Source organism: Crocuta crocuta, unplaced genomic scaffold, assembly GCF_008692635.1.
Source record: "Crocuta crocuta isolate KB4526 unplaced genomic scaffold, BGI_CrCroc_1.0 scaffold134, whole genome shotgun sequence".
NCBI lineage: Eukaryota > Metazoa > Chordata > Mammalia > Carnivora > Hyaenidae > Crocuta > Crocuta crocuta.
Window position 1 is genome coordinate 1,570,461 of NW_027530183.1, and position 19,648 is coordinate 1,590,108.

The 19,648-nt window shown below is 37.7% G+C and overlaps 1 protein-coding gene across 7 annotated transcripts in view; it reads left to right on the forward strand.

Moving 5' to 3' along the window:
- FAM13A (family with sequence similarity 13 member A) overlaps window positions 1-19,648 on the forward strand; it is a 374,408-nt gene that overhangs the window by 253,260 nt on the left and 101,500 nt on the right. Inside the window, exon 1 of one of the 7 annotated variants that reach the window (XM_077765115.1) lies at window positions 14,601-14,851. The exons of the other annotated variants lie outside the window; for them this stretch is intronic. Coding sequence (XP_077621241.1) covers window positions 14,823-14,851 — 29 coding nt within the window. The 5' untranslated portion in view covers window positions 14,601-14,822. Of the gene's footprint in view, window positions 1-14,600; window positions 14,852-19,648 lie in introns of those variants that run through there. 7 annotated transcript variants of the gene reach the window in all.

Here is a 19,648-nt window from a genome sequence, read left to right on the forward strand (position 1 = left end):
CTCATCTTCAGGAATCTCTCATTCCTTAAGTGAGACAAATTTATAGTTAAATGTATTTAACAATAGTGAAATTTATAGTTAACAATAATATATAATTCAAGAGGTTTAGAAGTGGTATAATAGTGGTGCTCTAAAAGCAAAGACTTCTCATTGAATAAAGTTCAAGGTATTCAAGTTCTTTAAAACAGAAAATTTGGTTCAAACTTCTTTCCTTACTTACCTTTTCACAGTTCTTTATCCCATGCTCAGGCTACATGACGACCACATTATTTCAAATATGTCACAGCAGTGTCACAGCTTTGCCTCTTTGCTAACATTGTTCTTTTTATCTGGAGTGCTCTTGTCCCACTTTATCACTGGTCACTGACATTTCATCTCAATGAAGCTCTGACTCCTGCCATTGTGTAAGTTCAGTCACACAGTTTACATCCTTTTTCCTCTGCCTTCTTTCACTTAGAATATGTTGTGAAGGTTTGTCCATATTATAACGTGTCAGTGTTCATCCCTTTATGAGGATGAATAATAATATTCTGTTGTAGGTAGACACCACACTTTGTTTATTCATCAGTTGATGGACGTTTGGGTTGCATGGACTTTGAGACTATTATGAATAATGCTGGTATGAACATTTGTGTACAAGTCTTTCTGTGAACACACGTTTTCAGTTCTCTTGTGTATATGCCTCAGGTGGTGGTGTTGGTTCGTATCATAACCTATGTTTAACTTTTTCAGGAACCCATAAACTATTTCTCAACATTTGTGTTCCCGCTAACAAAATATATTTCCAGTTTCTCCACATCTTTGTCAACACTTGTTAGTCTCTATGTTATGACAACCATACTGCTGAGTGTAGCATGGTGTCTCATTATGGGTTTGGTTTGCATTTCCCTAAAGACTAATGATGAGCATCTTTTCATGTGTTTATTAGCCATTTGTATATCTCTTTTGGAGGAATGGCAGTTCCAATACTTTGCCCATTTTTAAAATTCGGCTGTCTTTTTACTGACTTGGAAGAGTTATATATTCTGGATAGTGTCCCTTTTCAAATATATGATTTTTCAAATATTTTCTTATATTCTGAGGGTTGCCTTTTTACTTTATTAAAAATGTCCTCTGAAGCACAAAAGTTTTTCATTTTGATCAAGGTCAATTAATCTTTTTTTTTTCTCTAGTTATTCATGATTTTGATGTCCTATCTAAGAAACCATTGCTTAATCTAAAGTCACGAAGTTTTAGGCCTATGACTTCTTCTAAGAGTTTTATACTTTGGCTCCTACAATTAGGTATATAGTACATTTTGAGTTAATTTTTGTATGCGGTGTGAGGTACAGGTCCAGCTTCATCCTTTTGCTTGTGAATATCCAGTTATCCCAGCACCATTTGCTAATAAGACTATCTTTTCCCATTGGATTGTCTTTTTGGTCCCCTTAGCAAAAACCTGAACCTGATTTTCAAAAAAAAAAAAAAAAAAGAATGAAAGGGTGCCTGGGTAGCTTAGTCTGTTAAGCCTCTGATTTTGGCTCAGCTCATGATTTCATGGTCCATGGGTTCGAGCCCCACATTGGGCTCTGTGCTGACAGTTCAGAGCCTGGAACCTGCTTTAGATTCTGTATCTGCCCCTCCTCTACTCCTGCTCTGTCTCTCTCTTTGGAAAAATAAGCAAACATTTAAAAAAAATAGGAAAACAAAACTTAAATTAGCATCCTGGATCTTCTCTTCTTTCACCACCTTTGTTTTCTGAAATCATGAACCTCAGTTTACTAGAGAAATGAGCATGGTTTAGATCTGTAAAATATTATAGCACAACCCAAAGATTTTATTTTATTTCACACAGCAATCACAAAAGACTGCTGTTACCCTTCTAACTCCCAAATCTACAAAGGTATTCATATCTATACCCTTCCACTTTGCATTCTCTCCTATTACAATGAAAGAACTAAACTTGCACCTCTCTGGAGTCAAGCCTTCTGCTTGTACTTTGAATGCCATTACCTTTCATTGACTCAAGGACTCTGTTTCAGTAATCACCTCCCTCCTCTGTGACATCAGTTTCTCTCTTCTGCATTTTCCCCATCAGCATAGAAACATGCTATAATAGATCTCAACTATTTTTTAAGTTTATTTATTTATTGTTAGAAAGAGCATGAGCAGGGGAGGGACAGAGAAAGAGAGAGAATTCCAAGCAGGCTCCACACTGTCAGTGCAGAGCCCACCTTGGGACTTGAACTTGTGAACGAGGAGATCATGATCTGAGCCAAAATCAAGAGTTGGCTGTTTAATCAATTAAGTCACCTAGGGGCCCCCTCTCAACATTTTTTAATCCCTCCCCAGAAATAGTATCTCTCTTCTCCTTTAGAGCCAATCTCTGATGAAGGAGTATACATACTTGCTGTCTTCATATCCTTTCCTCCTGTTCTTTCTTCAACCCACAAGCCACTGAAATTGTTCCTGTTAAGGACACCAACAATCTCCGTCTTGCCAAATCCAAAGATCACTCTACTGTTCTCACCTTACTCTATCTCAGCAGCATTTGACCCAAATGATTATTATTCCCTTGTGGACAAGTTTCTTCACTTTGCTTCTGCAATATCACACTCGCCTCTTTTCCCTATAGTCTTATTCAACACCCTTTCATAGTCTTTGCAAAACGTGTCTTCCTTTCCAGAGCATCCAAAGGTTGGTTTTCCTGCAACCTCTCCACAATACTCCCAATTGTTATATCCAAGTGGTACTACCAGCTACCGAATTATGGGGTGGCTCCCCACCTAAAGTGAAAAAGTGGGTCCTCTTTTCTATTAAAACTTTCAAGATGGTAACACCAGGGCATTGGACCTAGCATGGGCCCCTGTGAGACTGCACATTTCATGTGCCCATGAGGCTGGTCCTGCCTATTGGCTTCCTGACAGGTCCACTCAGATATTTAATAAGTATCTCACACTCAATTTATATAAAACAGGCCTCCCAAATCACACTTCTAAGAAAAGGCAGTTCCATTTCTACCCAGGTTTTTCATATCTCAATAAATTTTGCCGCTGTTCACCCACTCAAGCCACAAGTTTGGTATTCCTCTACTGTTTCTTAGCCAGTCCATCAGCAAGTCCTGTTGTCTCTTCCTTCAAAAGAGATGCTCAGAATATATCTGGAGTATAAATTTTTACAGTCTCGAATGATTATCTCACAGATAATGTTTCATTACAAAGAAGAAAGAGCCTTTTACAGTAGAGAAATCTGGTAGTCACTACTTGAACAAAATGATTTAAAGTATCATCATGGATAAAAATATGGTAAGTGTAGAAAACAATTTTGAGGATTAGAAATGTTATAGAAATATATTACTGATTATTAAATAAACATTATTAAATAGTATATAGTACATTATCCAATATTTTTTGTTGTGGTAAAATATACGTAAAATTTATCATTTCAGCCAGTTTTTTTCTTTTATAGTTTATTGTCAAGTTGATTTCCATATAACACCCAGTGCTCATTCCAACAAGTGCCCTCCTCCATGCCCATCTCCCCCCTTCCCCTCTCCCAACTCCCAACAGCCCTCAGTTTGTTCTCAGCATTCAAGAGTCTCTCATGGTTGGTCTCCCTCCCTCTCTCCAACTATTTTTTCCCCTTCCCCTCTCCCATGGTCCTCTGTTAAGTTTCTCCTGATCCACTTATAAGTGAAAACATATGGTATCTGTCTTTCTCTGCCTGAATTATTTTGCTCAGCATAACACCCTCAAGTTCCATCCACGTTGCTACAAATGGCCAGATTTCATTCTTTCTCATTGTCGTGTAGTATTCCATTGTATAGATAAACCACATCTTCTTAATCCATTCGTCAGTTGATGGACACTTAGGCTCTTTCCATGATTTGGCTATTGTGGGAAGTGCTGCTATGAACATTGGGGTCCACGTGCCCCTATGCATCAGCACTCCTGTATCCCTTGGTAAATTCCTAGCAGTGCTACTGCTGGGTCCTAGGGGAGTTCTATTGTTAATTTTTTGAGGAACCTCCACACTGCTTTCCAGAGGGGGTGCACCAGTTTACATTCCCACCAACAGTGTAGGAGGGTGCCCGTTTTTCCACATCCTCACCAGCACCTAGAGTCTCCTGATTTATTCATTTTAGCCACTCTGACTGGTGTGAGGTGGTATCTCAGTGTAGTTTTGATTTGTATTTCCCTGATGATGAGTGATGCATTTCAGTCAGTTTTAAGTATACAGTTCAGTGGCATTAAGAATCTTCACATTGTCCCATCTTTGTATATAGTTATATATGTTATAGATTAATAGAAAAAAGTAAGATATATGCAATCATATTGAACACTGGTTATATGAGTGATGGGATTGTGTTTGACCTTTACTTTCTTCTTATCTGTATTTTTGTATATGAATATATAGTGTACAATTTGTAATAAGAAAAATGTTTTTGTTTTTTAAATCAAGGATGACAAATGCTTCAAGGAGGACGCCGTAATCACCATATTTTAGAGAAATCATATAGAGTGACAGCTGCTTTTGGACTTGGTGATTATGGCTTCACTCATTCAGGATAAAATCCCTGAATGGAGGAATCCGAATGCGCAGCATATGAGAAACCCAAGCACGTTGAGCTTTGGTTGAATGGGGATGTGGCCAGGAGGGGATTCCAGGTTAGGATAAATGCCTGAAACAAAGGTGGCAGGAAAGCAGATTGGACAGTGGACAAAAACAGTTCAGCTTGCCAGGACCCCCACCTCCAGCAAAGGAGAGAGAGGTGATGAGTGTGAATATGGAACAGAGTAGAAGGGCCCTCTGCGTATAGAATTTGAAGAAGTATCAAAGCTTTTTGACATTATTAAGGCAGTGTTTGGGGAATATCAAATCTGTGCAATCTGGATTTAGAGTGGAGAAAATTCAGTAAAACGTATTAAGAAAAAGCTATAATGCAGAGGTAAGTAGTAATAAGAATCTAAATGGTGATGGCGGACTTGGAAAAGACCAGGCATTGGTAATTGACTAATGGACAGGAAAGGAAGAGAGAGATAATGTTATCTCATTTATACTTAGTAACAAAGTATCCATTCAATTATTACTTGGTTTGGCTAAATTCTATACTATTTATCTGTTTCATGGAGTAAATCTAGGATGATAGTATTTCCAGAAGTACTTTGTTCAAAAGTATCTTACTAAGCTGTTGCTAGACTTTAAGGTTGTTATTTATGTTTTAGAGTTGTCTTCCTGAAGTAATATTTTGGAAAGTCATTGTGGAATTATAATTTATTTTTTAGTGAATTTTCTTTATCTCTTTAGTGAATGAATTGCATTCCCTATGGAGGGAACCATTGATTTAATTAGCTTTATTTAGTAATTTATACATCCAGTTTATTTCCTAATTTATTTGATTTTTTTCAATTTATATATCTCACTAAAAATGAGGAAAATATTTTGTTTCATTAGTAATTCTAATAATGTCTACACATGAACAGCACTAGAAAGAGAAGATATAACACACAGAATTAATGCAGTGGCTCCAATTCTGAGACATTGAATTTAAAAGCACTTTTTAAAAAATTGTTTAGTGTGAGACTTTTTTAAATTTTTTAATGTTTTATTTTGTTTTTGAGGAGAGAGAGAGAGTGTGAGCTGAGGAGGGCCAGAGAGAGAGAGTGAGACACAGAGCCTGAAGCAGACTCCAAGCTCTGAGCTGTCAGCACAGAGCCCGATGTGGGACTCGAGCCTGTGAGCTGGGAGATCATGACCTGAGGCGAAGTTAGACAGTCAACCCACTGAACCACCCAGGTGCCCCTAAATGATCTAATTTTTTAAAAAGTACTTTTAAGGAATGCCTGGGTGGCTCAGTGGGTTGAGAGTCCAACTTCAACTTAGGTCATGATCTCCCTTTTCACAGGCTAGAGCCCCACATCGGCCTCTGTGCTGACAGCTCAGAGCTTGGAGCCTGTTTCCGATTCTGTGTCTCCCTCTCTCTGCCCCTCCCCAGCTCATACTCTGTTTTTCTCTCTCCAAAAATAAAAAAATTAGATCATTTAAAATGCATTACGGATGTTGACACTTTAAGGTACCATGACTGTGATTTTTTTTTTTTATTGTGACCTATTCTTGGTAACACAGTCGCTACTTCCTCTTACTTTGTTTTTAAATATATTTCACTTATTTATTGGTTGCTTCAAAGCAAAGCACAATGCTTTGTGTTGAAGTAAATAAATATTGCCAGCCAGCGTATTGACGTTGAGAGACTTTGTGCTTGTGCTCAGTATTTCAAGTTACCCTGAAGGATGAGGTTTATGTTATATGGATACAGAATTAGACTGCGGTTACCATATCACGCTGAGCAACTTTGACATTTCTCTAAGGAAGCTCTGCTGAAACCTGCTTCTCCTGTGCCAGGAAATATCATTTAACAGGGTGAAAGTTCACTGGGACAATTTAAGGCAGCTGATCTCAGGTGTGGTAGCAGCTGTTGTGTGGGACATGACTTATTTTATAGGAACAGAAACACTATTATCTGGACTCCCGAGGGACATTTGGAGAAAGTCATGCCCATGGAGTCCCATTCCAGGAAAATGTGCTCGAGCACTTATTTATTGGCAGTAATCACTAACTGAGATTCCATCTGGCAAAAATGTGGATTTTTCTGTGTCCCAGAAAGTTGGGGAACAATTATGTAAGTTGTCTCAAAGAGTTTATTTTTAGCCAGTTTTTATGGAGAAATTTCAGTCCTCGGTTGTTATAAGAAATTTTCTTTTTTTTTTTTTTTAAGAAAAAATAAGGGCGCCTGGGTGGCTCAGTCAGTTAAGCGTCTGATTCTTGATTTTGGCTTAGGTTATGATCTCACGGTTCATGAGTTCAAGCCCCGTCTTGGGCTGTATGTTGACAGCACAGAGCCTGCTTGGGATTCTCCCTCTATCTCCCTGTCTTTCTCTATCTCCCTCTCTCGCTCCTCCCTCTCCCTCTCTCTCTCTCCATGTGTCCCCCCAAAATACATTTTAAAACTTTAAAAAATTAAAAAAGTTTTTATATGAATTTCTACAGAACTATGTATTCATGTGCTGTGAAATATAATCACTTGTCTTCCGATTTGAAATACTTACTCAGCCTTTCTGGTGAATGTTCTGAATCTTATTTTCTATATTAGGGATGTTAGAACTAGTTAGTAAAGTCAGAGCCATGGGGGGGGTCGAGGATAGTGAAGAAGGGCAACTGAATAGTGTATCTCCAGATATCGAGGCCTGGAAACTCTGCTTCATTGTTAGAGTAGCGGCTCCTTGTCACTCCCCTGCCACTCAGCAGCATGTTAGAAGTGGAGTGAATGAACCCTCTGAGCCATCTGAGAGTCTGGCAAGGCTGGTCACAAATACCTTCATGAAGTAAGCCAGGACACGGTTTTAAAAGCAAGATCGACCATTAGAATTAAAGAGGTGTCTTTGGAACACCAATGATATAATTTCTGTCCCTGTGGGATTTTTCTCAGCAATATTTTACTATAGATAAGTCTAATAGCTGAGACAACAATTATGTTGATTTTCTTATTTTTTATTTTGGCCTTAAGTAATGCAAGGAGGTTTCTTTTTGTTGTTACCCAAGGAAATAGTTTACCTAACTAGAAGTTTCCTGTTCCACTTAGCTTGAGCCTGTTCTGAGTGTCACTGTTTTAATTTCTAAAATAAATCCTTTATAAGGTTTTAATAATTATCCTTAAGTACTGTAGGATTTTTTTTTTACATAAAAACAATTGACAGCCCACCTCTCATTTCCATATATTAACTTCTTACTAAGAGGAATATAGTTAAGAATGCCACTTATAGCTTAATTTTTCCATGTATTTTTCTTTCTATCTTCCTCTTTCCCTCAACAGCCCACCCCAACCACTTCCTTCCACCATTACAACTACAACTGGCTGCTGCTGCTACTACTACTACTATTGTTGTTGCTGCTGCTACTATTACTACTACTATTACTACTATTGTTGCTACTACTGTTGCTGCTGCTACTATTATTACTACTACTACCTCTGTTGTTGCTGCTGCTGCTGCTGCTACTACTACTACTACACACTCACACATGCATACTCAGTGTTGACCCACGATAGCAAAAGAGGTTTGTTCTGGTCCACTGTGTATCTTTGGTTCAGACAAGCATTATAATATAAACACACACACTCATCTGAGTATAAACCTCAGACCAAAAGAAAAGAAACGGTGCTTTATTTCCTGTTGTTTATTGATAATATATAATATAAATGGCTAATTATAATACTTCATTATCTTTAAGAGCTATTATATAGTGGACATACTATGGCATTCAGATGCTTGCTTCATGTCAGCCACTTACTAATTGAGTGTTCAAGTTAATTAACTTCTTCAGTTCCACGTCTATTAAAATGAGCACAGCATAGATTCTTAATGCTAGTTGCCTTACATATACTACTTCTCCTGTTTCCGCCCCCTTTTTTGATATTTATTGTGGTAGATGATGATGCTCTCTGATGACCCTTGGAATTCACTGGTGGCTTTGTTTTTTTGTTGCTTTTGTTTTGGTTTTTTTTTTGGAGTCTGAGCAGGGGGGAGGAGCAAAGGGAGGAGGGGAGGAAGAGGGAGGGAGATGGAGAGGGAAAGAGAGACGGAGAGGAAAAGAGAGAGAGAAAAAAAAATCTTAAGCACAGCCATGCTCAGCATGGAGCCCAATTGAACTCAATCACAACCCTGGGATCATGACCTGAGCCAAAATTAGAGTCAGATACTCAACTGACTGAGCCACCCAGGCACCCCAGAAATTCACTGGTATTCTAACACAGATCACCAAAGAGTAAGTTTAACCAGGATCCTGTGCAGCAATACCAGAATATCTAAATTATATGTACTCTGAAAATACTGGTTTCATGATTATGAAAAACTCCTATCAGATTTAATCATTACCACTTATGATGACTATGTGACTGTCTTATAAAAGGTGTTGCTCCTTAGTACATTTTACAAAGATTGATAAAAATATGAGGAAGAAGCCTTGCCTAAGAAGCATCTTGTTACCAAACTTGTAAGAAAGAAATTAGTTTAATATGTTGTTTTGTCTTAGGAAATAAATCTGATTTTAAGATGATATATGAAAACAAACTAATGTGGCCAAGAAATGTTCTTAGTTCTTTGATTGTTTCAAATTGATGTTGAAATTAAAGCAAATGAAACCACATCATTTTTGGAGCAATTGTTGATAACACACTTAGAACCAAACTCTTAGAATCTGCTGAAGAAATTATATAAGAAAATTAGAAGTCCGCAAGCCAGCTGAAGTGTAGAAAAGGAAACAGACAATCCAGGAGAAACTGGATAATGTAAAATGCTTAAAAGATTTCAGAGTTTGGGATAGAATCTTACCTTTTACATCTCTGTGATTGCATAGCAATGCATAGACTCAGTGCTTTATTTCTTTCATCAGTTACTGGTTATCATTCTTTATTTGCGTCTACATGAGGCATCTGCTTTATCTTAAGTGTTTGCCTACAATGAGAAATGCCTAAGAGTGGATGGGAATATTTCTCAACAAATTAAAATCCAATCAAAGTAGCTATGCTTCAGTTTCTGGAATAGTGTTTGATTTATCAGTTAATTCATTCAGCACTTATTAAGTGTCTATTCCATGTAGTGGCTATAAGAAAGATGGAGTCCTCCTGGAAATCATATATTCCAGGAGAGAAATAATATATAGGTTCAAATAATAAAACTGGGGGGTGGGGGAATAAATAACATTACAGATGCATAGGGTTGTATAAATTTAAAACGGAAAAGAAATTTCTTCTAACTGGCAAAAGCCTGATGTATGCATGGAATTTTGCCAGAAGAAAATGGAATGGGAAAATATTCCAGACAGAGGGAACAGCATGAACAAATGTTTAGGGTAGAAGAGTTTAGAGCAGATTCAAAAATAGTGTCCAGGTTTGTGTCTGGAGTGATTTTCTTTAAAAGTATAAGCAGATGGACTGGAGGGGTAAATTGAGGTTAATTGGTGGAGAGTCTTAGTCATCATATTAAAGAATTGGGGTTCACTGAAAAAGTAGTTGTAGTTGAGAGCTAATGAAGGTTCTGATCAGAAGGGTGAGTGAGCAGATCGTAATCACAGTAGGAAACTCTGCAACAGCGAGATGTATGCATTGGAGATCTGGTGAGGGGAGGCAGAAGGATCATCCTCAGATTGCAGACGACCAAGCCTAGCTGATTAAAGAGACAAGACAGTCAACAGCTTTAAGGAGAAGCGGGGGAGGTGTAAAGATGACTCAGGCTTTGAATCTGATTCATAAAGAGAATAACAACATCATTAACAAGAGGGGCCAGGAGGAGAAATTTGAGGATCAGATAATATGAGGCTTTGAAAGTGTTGATTAGGATAATAATACTAATAATGATTTAGCACTTAGTGATTTGCCAGGCACTATTCTTCATGTTTTACATACATAATCTCATTAATTCCTCAGAGCAACTTCAGAGATATTTATAGAGCGTGGCCAAGTTTACAGTGCTCATCTGTGGTAGAGTTAGGATCCAGGCCCCAGGAGCGTATTTCCAGAGCACAATTTATTAAGCCCACATAAAATGTGTGTACTGAATGGTGCTGGTCTGGAAAGCAAGGTGTGGAGGGGGAAAGAGAGGAGGAAAGACAAATGAAATAAAAGGAGGATGGAGTAATCAGGGATATTTGGGGAATTCCCAGGAAAGATTATAGGGAGCCAAAGACTTTCAGAAAACCAAAGGTGGGTGTTTCTGGAAAGTTAAGAGTAGAAAGGGCTCCAAGAAAAGGCATTGAGATTTTAATAGTCAAAAGAGCATTGGTGGCCTTAAAGCAGTTTCAGAAAAGTGGTGAAGTCTCAAGTTTGTTGGCATGGGGTAGGGGAGTCAGTAATTTATGCGGAAGTGGAAACAGCGGAGGTAGGCTTTGCAAAGGGAAGTCTGTCAGTGGGAGGAGGGGAAAATAGCACTGTCCCAACAGGCAAGGCAGCCGAGGAAAACATTTTAAGACTGGGGGATACTCACTCGGGTTCCTCTTGGAAGGGGGACAGATTTGAGATCTAAGAGAGATTAGGTTTCTTCCGGAGAAAGGAGGAAATGATGAGATCCAAAAGGTAGATAAGAAATTAGAGTCCTATGAATGAGACCTTTTCTCTTAGACTAGGAAGTAAGTCAGTGTGTGTGTGTGTGTGTGTGTGTGTGTGTGTGTGTGTGTGTGTGGTGTGGTTTGGTTTAAGGACAGCGGGGGTGCACTTAAACTCTTAAGGGTGACAAAGGTACTGACTCCCATTTGATGATCTAGGCTTTCTCAATAAATTTAGAAGGTGAGGCATTTAGTCACAGAGAGGTTCAGATTTGTGGCACTGAAGAAGATTTGCAGCAGTTTCTATGGGAATGCAGTGAAAAATCATTCAAAGATAACTAAAACGGTTGCCACACAGTACTGAGGTTCATGCTGAGGTTAAATAGCATGAATTTTTAGTGTCACTAGTTGCCAGGGTTCTGTGACTTTCTTTTGCGATGTTTTAGCAGTCTGGCAGTAGAAAACCCAGCTGGCAGGATTTAGAGAGGGTGAAGAAGCAGAGGATGCTAGTGAGCCCATTTTAGAAATAACTAAATGCTGAGGAGAGACAGGAATGTGCCTTTTTTTTAAGCTGCATGCCACTTGGTTTGGGTGCAGGTTACCCTATGCAGACAGAAGAACAGTTGTTGCTGAAGAGAGGGCTAAGGAAGAGGAGGAGGAGTGGGGGAGGCAGAAGCATGGTGGTTGATGCACAGTGAGGGCTAAGTGTGGAGCAGATGCAGTCAGGATATCAGTGTTTGGAGAGTTAGAACAGGGAATGGGACTCATGCTGCCTGACCTGAAGAACTGACACAAGGATGTTAGGAATAGAAATAGCAAAAGTATTTAAGTGATGGAGGACTCTGGCAGTGGGTGTGGTAGAGAGAGAGAGCTGCAGACCAGGTACAAATTCATCAGCGATCATCAAGTAATGCCCAGAAAATAGACCGAGAACCCAAAAGAGGAGGAATTGTTATAAATAATAGAAGCATGAAAAGGCATATAATTATGGAGTTATTGTGTTTGATAATTTTAAAAATATAACCACTGACATCTCACTAGTAATATGGCATGTTAGAGGAATGCTAATAGGAAGACTTAATTTATCGTGAGGAATCATAGATTAAAATCTGAATGTCCCTCTTCTTCAATATTTTACCTCCAGTATATATTAAATGCAAATTGTAGTTTGAGTTAGCCTATTTTTATGATGCTAGGTCCTTTATTATTGAACTCCTTTTAGCCATATAGTACTGATGTGTTCATAAAACTGAGAAAAGACAAAATATTACTTCACTTGAACTTCAACTACAGTTGGCCCTTGAACAATAAGGGTTACATATACCAATCTCTATGCAAACGCCATGTGCAACTTTTGACTCCCCAAAAACTTAACTACTGATGACCTACTGTTGACTGGAAGCCTTACTAATGATGTAAACAGTCGACACACATATATTTTGTATGTTATATATATTACATACTGTATCCTCACAATCAAGTGAGCTAGAGAAAAAAAAAGTTATTAAAATTAGTAGGAAGAGAAAATAGATTTACAGCACCCTGCTATATTTAGCCCTGCACAGTTCAAATCTCTGTTGTTCAAGGGTCCACTGTATTTCTAAACCTATTTGTATCTTACAAAATATTTTAAAAACTCCTATAGTATAGAGTAAGCACTATGACATAGCAGAATTCCAGAGCAGACCTGAGAAGCTCTGAGTCCAGTTTCTGTTCTGTAACTGACTTCCTATGTAAATCTGAACAAATTACTTATTTTCTAGTACCTAGTTTACTCACCAATAAAATAGATATTATGCTACATAAGTGATTTTCCAACTCAAGCAGTTGTTGAAGTATTAAGCAAGATGTAAAGGCACTTTGAAAAATAAATTTAAGCAAATATACAGAACTAAGTTGTTATAGAATCAAATTATAATTTCCAAATCTAATATTTAAAAAAAGAATATATTGACAATTGCAATTAAAGTAAGTTCTGGGCTCAAGTCAACTTCCACTGTTTTAAAGGCTGATATAAGTTATTGATATTTTATCTTAATATCCGAACATAAGTTTCAGGATGATTAATCGATTTTCATAAATATGGTAGAGGATTTAGTCAGACAATGAAATGCTTTTATTGGCAGATATAATAAAAGAAAGGCCACATAATAAGGCTTTATGTTCTAAGTTCAGAATTATGAGCGGTCTGTGAAAAAAATTAGGAAAAACTACAGAGGAGAAAGATACGTATTTGGACCTTTAAGACCCCACTATTTCTCAACATCACGGATGCTGGCCCTCTCTCTACCCTTTCTTCTTCTAAAAGCAATGCCCTAAGCTTTCTTATAACTCCTTGTAAACTCTCATGATATGAAAGAAATCTTTTTTAAAAAAATTTAATGTTTATTTGAAAGAGAGAGAGCACACAAGGGAGGGGCAGAGAGAGAGGGAGACACAGAATCCGAAGTAGGTTCCAGGCTCCAGGCTATTAGCACAGAGCCCAACACGGGGCTCAAACCCACAAACCATGAGATCATGACCTGAAGTCAGATGCTTAAGCAACTGAGCCACCCAGGCCCCCTGAAAGAAACCTTTTAAAAATGTACTTCTCTTGTTCTTGAGGTGTATGAAATCTATAGATTAGCAATTATGTTCCCTAGAACAACACTTTAGTATTCCATACTAAAGCAGAAATTGCAAGGGAAAGCTGGATAATTAACAAGCAGTTAGCAGACCTTATGGAAAAATTGATTTGGTGTTAGTTGTAAAAAAAAAAAAGCTAGATAGATTGCTAGATAAATACATAAATAAGCAAACAATCAAAACATGTTGTTGATGTTCTCACAGGAAAATGATTATGGAAATAAACACACTCAATTTTATAAAGATAAAATGCAGAGATAGTAAGTTAAAATAATGTCCATGGGAGTAGACCCTTTTGATCCCTTGAGAAGTTGGACAGTCTTAGGACATGTATTCTCCCCAGAAGTGTGAGCTACGTGCCTTGGGTGATGTCACCAGTGACTAGTAACCACCGCAGTGTAAACAAACATCAGCAGGAAATAAATGTGGGTAGGGCAAGGGTCTAGAAGCATGCCTTCCTCCTAGAAGAATCATGCCTTCCAATGCCAGTGGTTTGTTGGGTTTTTTTTATTTTTTGTTTTTTGTTTTTTTACGGAAGAGAGGGGATGAAACTTAGCTCTTGCCTTCTGTCACAGAAACCTTTAGTTTCATAGGGCAGTGTCTTCCCTTGACAAATGGATTTCCTCCTTGGCAGTCTCTGTACGCTGAGAAGTAAGGGACTATTTGCCCTTGCTGCAGTTATTGGTTACTCTCCCCAGACTGACAAGCTAGTCTGTGGATTTGCTAAGAGGAAAGTTTCGAGTTACCAGAATTAGGCAAGCCCACTGAGAAGCAGGAGGAGGAGGAGCAGCAGGAGCAAAAGAAGCAGCGCCTTTAAGCGCTACAACAGCTGCTCCTCTGATTGGCTGGGTGGTTCAGCTGCGTCCCTGGAACAAAAGGTCAAAGTGGACTGCAGTGTAAATGTAGAGAGGCAGCCGATAAAATAGCACTGCTTGAAGAAGTTTGGAGGCTGGGAGCAGCAGCACACTGGCTAACTGCAGAGCAAGCCGCTTCTCCAGCTGTGAGGTGCAGCCTCACCCCACAAGCCCAGCTTAGCCACTGTGAAAAGACGTTTCCTGTACAGACGGACCAAATTGGCGTGGAAGAGACAGTTGTGAGGGTCCCTGGCAAATTTATATATAAGAATGGCCTGTGAAATCATGCCTCTGCAAAGGTAATATTCTTTCCTGTTTGTTTTGTTTTATTCTCTTCTGTATTTTCTGAGTGGTACGAAACCATGCAACTTTGCCAATACTTGGCATCTTTTAGTCGTGTGCTGCAAACGTGTGGAGACTGTCGTACATGATGTCCTTCCCCTAGACCAGAAGAATTTGAATAGTATACTGCTGCTTTTACTGACATTTGTGCCCAATTTCATATTTCTCACTTGATTATTGTGTTCAATTATTTCCTTCCTTGAAAGAGAATAAATGTAAGAAAATATCTGACATCTGAAGGAAAACAGAAACTAAAGAATGTATTGAACAGGTTTATAATATAACTCATCAGCTTCTTAGCAATGTTGGGAAGCTGTGGCAAGCTCTCAGCTCATTTTAAAGGATGTTGATATTCTAAAGACCTTTTAAAAATGCATGTTAGGATCCCTCCCTTCTGGAGTCCAGATCTAAGCAAGGGTTTTCTGTCAATTAAGTACATTATGATACATGGACATAAATGTTAAGAACAGGATTTCCCCACAAATAATTCCAGATAGATTTATTTACACAAATAACACCTTTTTAAGAGCTGCTGTGTAAGAATGACTGAGCACACAGCTCTATTTTGTTCATTAATGATTATAGTATGGATTGTAGAGGGTGGGGTGGAGGAATTATACCAAAGCAGAGAAAGATAAATTTAAACAAAGGGGCTTGTTAAAAAGAACACTACTGGTGAATGAATAAGTGAATAATGTATTCTGGAATGTTAAAGCTGGAAGTCACCTCTGTAATGACTGGAGTCCAGTCCTTCAGTTTCACAATAGGAAAACTGAGGCACAGAGGACGTCTCAAAGTTATCCAGGGTCATGTTTTATGATTTTTAAATTTACTTTTGCCAACCATATGATTATATTTCAACTTTACATACATTGTCATTTGATTCCATGTAAATGCTTCCTTTAAGAAAACTCTAAAGGGTTTCATTAGTGAAAAGTATCTCAAAAATCAAATAGTAAATAGTTTATAAGACTGAAAATATCTGGACAAAAAGTGAATTTCAGTTTTAAAAACCATCCCACCAATATTTTGCTGAATGTTCACGTTTTAACAATGAAAATAAAGTTTACAGAATTTAATGTTTATTTGCAGGGTGTTTCCTGAAGATGTATACTGTGACTTAGACCAGTGTGGTTGTTTTTCTTTCACTGTAATGACAAGCGCACTATAATGGGAACTTGATGTGGTGCGGGGAGGGAGGAGGGGGGTTTGTCCCAAGAATTCCTCTTCTAAAAATTAATAACCCAAAGGAGGAGAAAGTGTTTTATGGATAGATCTGAAATTTTTCTATATTAACCCAGTGGAAAGGGCCACATACATAAAGCTTGCAACGGACTAAATCTAATGTACACTTTTTGGAGTCTTGATTTGCTTCCCTACTTCAAAGTTGGAGACTTGTTTTTCTTATAATTACGTCAGTCTTAATGATCTAAAGCAGTCATATTCTAGATAAGAATATTGGCTATTACTGAACTCTGTAATCAGCTGCTTAATGATATAAAAACTGTTAAGAAAATAGATCTTTATACTGCTAGATAGCTTAGGGAGTTAAGTTAATGGAAGCTAAAATAGAATTAGCATGATTTCCTCCAGAATTATTTTGCATTATTAGTCCTTATTAGCAAGCCTATGTAAGAGGAATAATTTAAATTTGCATTCAAGAATGATGATCCATGTATTCACTGCTCCCTGGCTCTGAGAATTTAATTTGATTACCTGGCAATCTTCACTTCCAGCCTATGCCTGCCTTTGATTATAAACCTCCTGAAGGCAAGGAGCAGGTTTGTGTAGTTCTCTTCATTAAGGATCTCTTGTGAATTTAAGCATGCATGCAGAAAACTTTCCTGTTCCTCTGCATAATTGCTTCTTCCAAACTCAGCTCAGTACCTCAGGCTAAGGATTTCTCTGAGTCTCTGGTGACTGTTCCCAACAGCCCCCACTGCTAACACTGCCTGAAGAGGGAAGGTTGCAGAGCCTTGTGGTACATGTGCTGACTGATGACATGAGTGCTTTGCTTGTTTCTGTTTAAGAGCCGTAAGGGGCTAGAAACTGAATTAAAAGTGGGTGAGTAAAAGAGTAGATCGAAATACCAGTTTAAGAAATTCATATTTCCTATTTGTACTGAGCAGAGTGGCCAATTCTTCTCAGACTTTATTTAGGTGTATGAGAATTACCTGGGGGACCAATATTTTAAAACAGCTTATTCCTGCTGCCTTCTTTCCCTAGAGTTACTGAATCTGAATCTGGGTGTGACAGAGAAAGTAAATACATTTTGACAAGCTTCCTGAAAGCAAATCTGACACAAACGGTCCAAACACTAAGAGAAACACAGATCTAAACTCTAGTTAATGATTATAGGTTGTGTAAAGCCATTGACAGCAGGTGTATATATGTATATAAGAATCTAACACTCTACTATTTAACATCCCCAAATAACATCTTTAATATACTGACCTTACATGAAGTGTTTTTTTTCATAGTCAATGCTTTCATTTACTAGGTGTTAGTGATACCTGTTAAAGTGTACTTACAATGTTGTTGAATATATTAAACACTTTGTACTACCAGGGACACTAGCTCTGCTTCAAAGAGGTCACATGCTAGTGAGGATGCAGACAATTATAATACATGTGGTGAGTTCAGTAATTGACAGTATCATTAGCATAATAGTAGAGATATGCCTACATGGATAACATTACCTTATATTTTATTTAACCTCATATAAGGGTATGATCTTATTAGAGGGTGTGTTTTTACCCTAATGTCTGCTTAGCTTACAATTTCCATGAGTGACTTTTTAGCCTTTCTTAGCATATTGTGAAAGTATGTAGAAGATAAATTTCTGAGATGTGAATAACAGATGAGGTTGAAGCTAAGAATGAAATAAATACTTTGTCTCCCTTTAACGTATTTTGTTATCTGTAATTTGTAGACCTTCAGGGATAGAGTTGACTGCTTAAAAAACTCATGACCTTTAAAAAAACAGCAGAGGTTAAATGTTTAAAATGTGACCCTCTATAAAGTGAAGGACTCAGTTCTTTTAATTCACTTCAAATGGCTTAAAGATGGGATCTTACTTCATATCTATTGTGTTGTTAAGACTGTCTCCATTATTCCTAAAGACACTAAAATATCTGTAAGTGCTTCTTATACTGAATGATAAAACTCAGTACGCTGTTATAGATATTCTTGCCACTTGACAAAGTTCTCCAAAAGACGTAAAATCATGTAAGAAGTGGGGGAACCATATTAAATTAAGAAATAAGTTTTCTTGAGGTGCCTCTCTGGTTCAGTTGGTAGAGCATACGACTCTTGATCTTGAGCCTTATACATAGAGATTACTTAAAAAAAAGTTTTGTTTTCTCAGGTGACTAACTGTCATGAATGAGATAGTATGTTTTATCAGATTACATGCTTTACTTATACCTCAGGCTCTTTGTATGATTTCTATCCTTTTGGACTTTTTTCCTTACATATTGTGGATCTGTAGACAGGGTATCTATTTTATGTATAGAAAGATTTTGATAGGCTAAGAAACAAATCTTAACCCAAAGTCTTATGTCTATGACAAAACTCTAAACTTTCACAACACTATTTTGATTTGCTCAACCAGCTTTCCAATAGCCATCAACTCAGTTTATATCCATAAAGAATGATGATGGAAGATGAAGTCAGGAATAGTGATGATTAATCTAAACTAATGCATCTGCTTTCATGTGTTAGCATTGTCTTCTTTCCCTGATTTATTTACCAAAGTGGGAAACTGAGGTTAAGAACCTTTATATAATTCTCTTGTTCATTACTCTATCAAATTATGATATTCAATGCATGTTACTAATAACTTATTTTATGATGGTGAAGTACCTCACAGTTCCAAATTGCAATGGCTCTTTTAAGAAACATGGCCCTAGGGTTCATTAACATGTTAGTAGTGGCCCAAAGTGGGAAAATTTCACTGAAACTTATCAGCAGAATTTATCTGGTCTGATCAAGCATTGGTAGTTAGAATAACTTTTTGCAAACAATAAAACATGGGTAATATGGGGATGATGTGGGAGTTAACCAGCAAACACCCCAGCTAACGGTAGTCCTGCTTGTGTATATTGTGTGTAGTGTTAGAGAGCCCTCTACTGCTTGTAGTGGTGATGCCACCAGTTACTCTATCTGTAAACTGATATTCTTCCTAACTTGTTGATACTTGGATAGCACTCCATGCTCATCCCCTAATCCCTCAATAGACACAGTCTAAGAGGGAGTTAAAGTCGCCTCACTTCAAACCCAAGTTAACCCTTACAGGGTTGTGTATCTAAGCTTAGATTTCATCACTAATCTAGCCTATATTTAGTAGTAACAAGAAGTCATTGAGAACAATTAAGATCTCTAAGTTCTACTCTCATGGATGGTTACAGTGTCTCTGAGTCTAAATATTTGCTAATTACTCCAAAAAAGAAGGTATTATGAAATAAGATGAGAATGTTTTAAAATTTTACACAGATCACCCTGTCTAAACCATAGAAGAATTAGAGGTGTTGGTATTCAGTGCAGAGCAGTGGGGAAAACAGTAGAACAGTAGTAAACTTGCTGTCAAAAAAAACATACGCAGAGACTGACAGCTAGCTACCCATGTGAATTTGATCAGGTCATTTTCCTCATCTATAAAATGGGATGACAATGCTTGATATACTTACTTATGGGGGCAGTTTTAGAGTTAAATAATATGGTAGTTCTTTCTAAATGACTAAACTACTTAGACA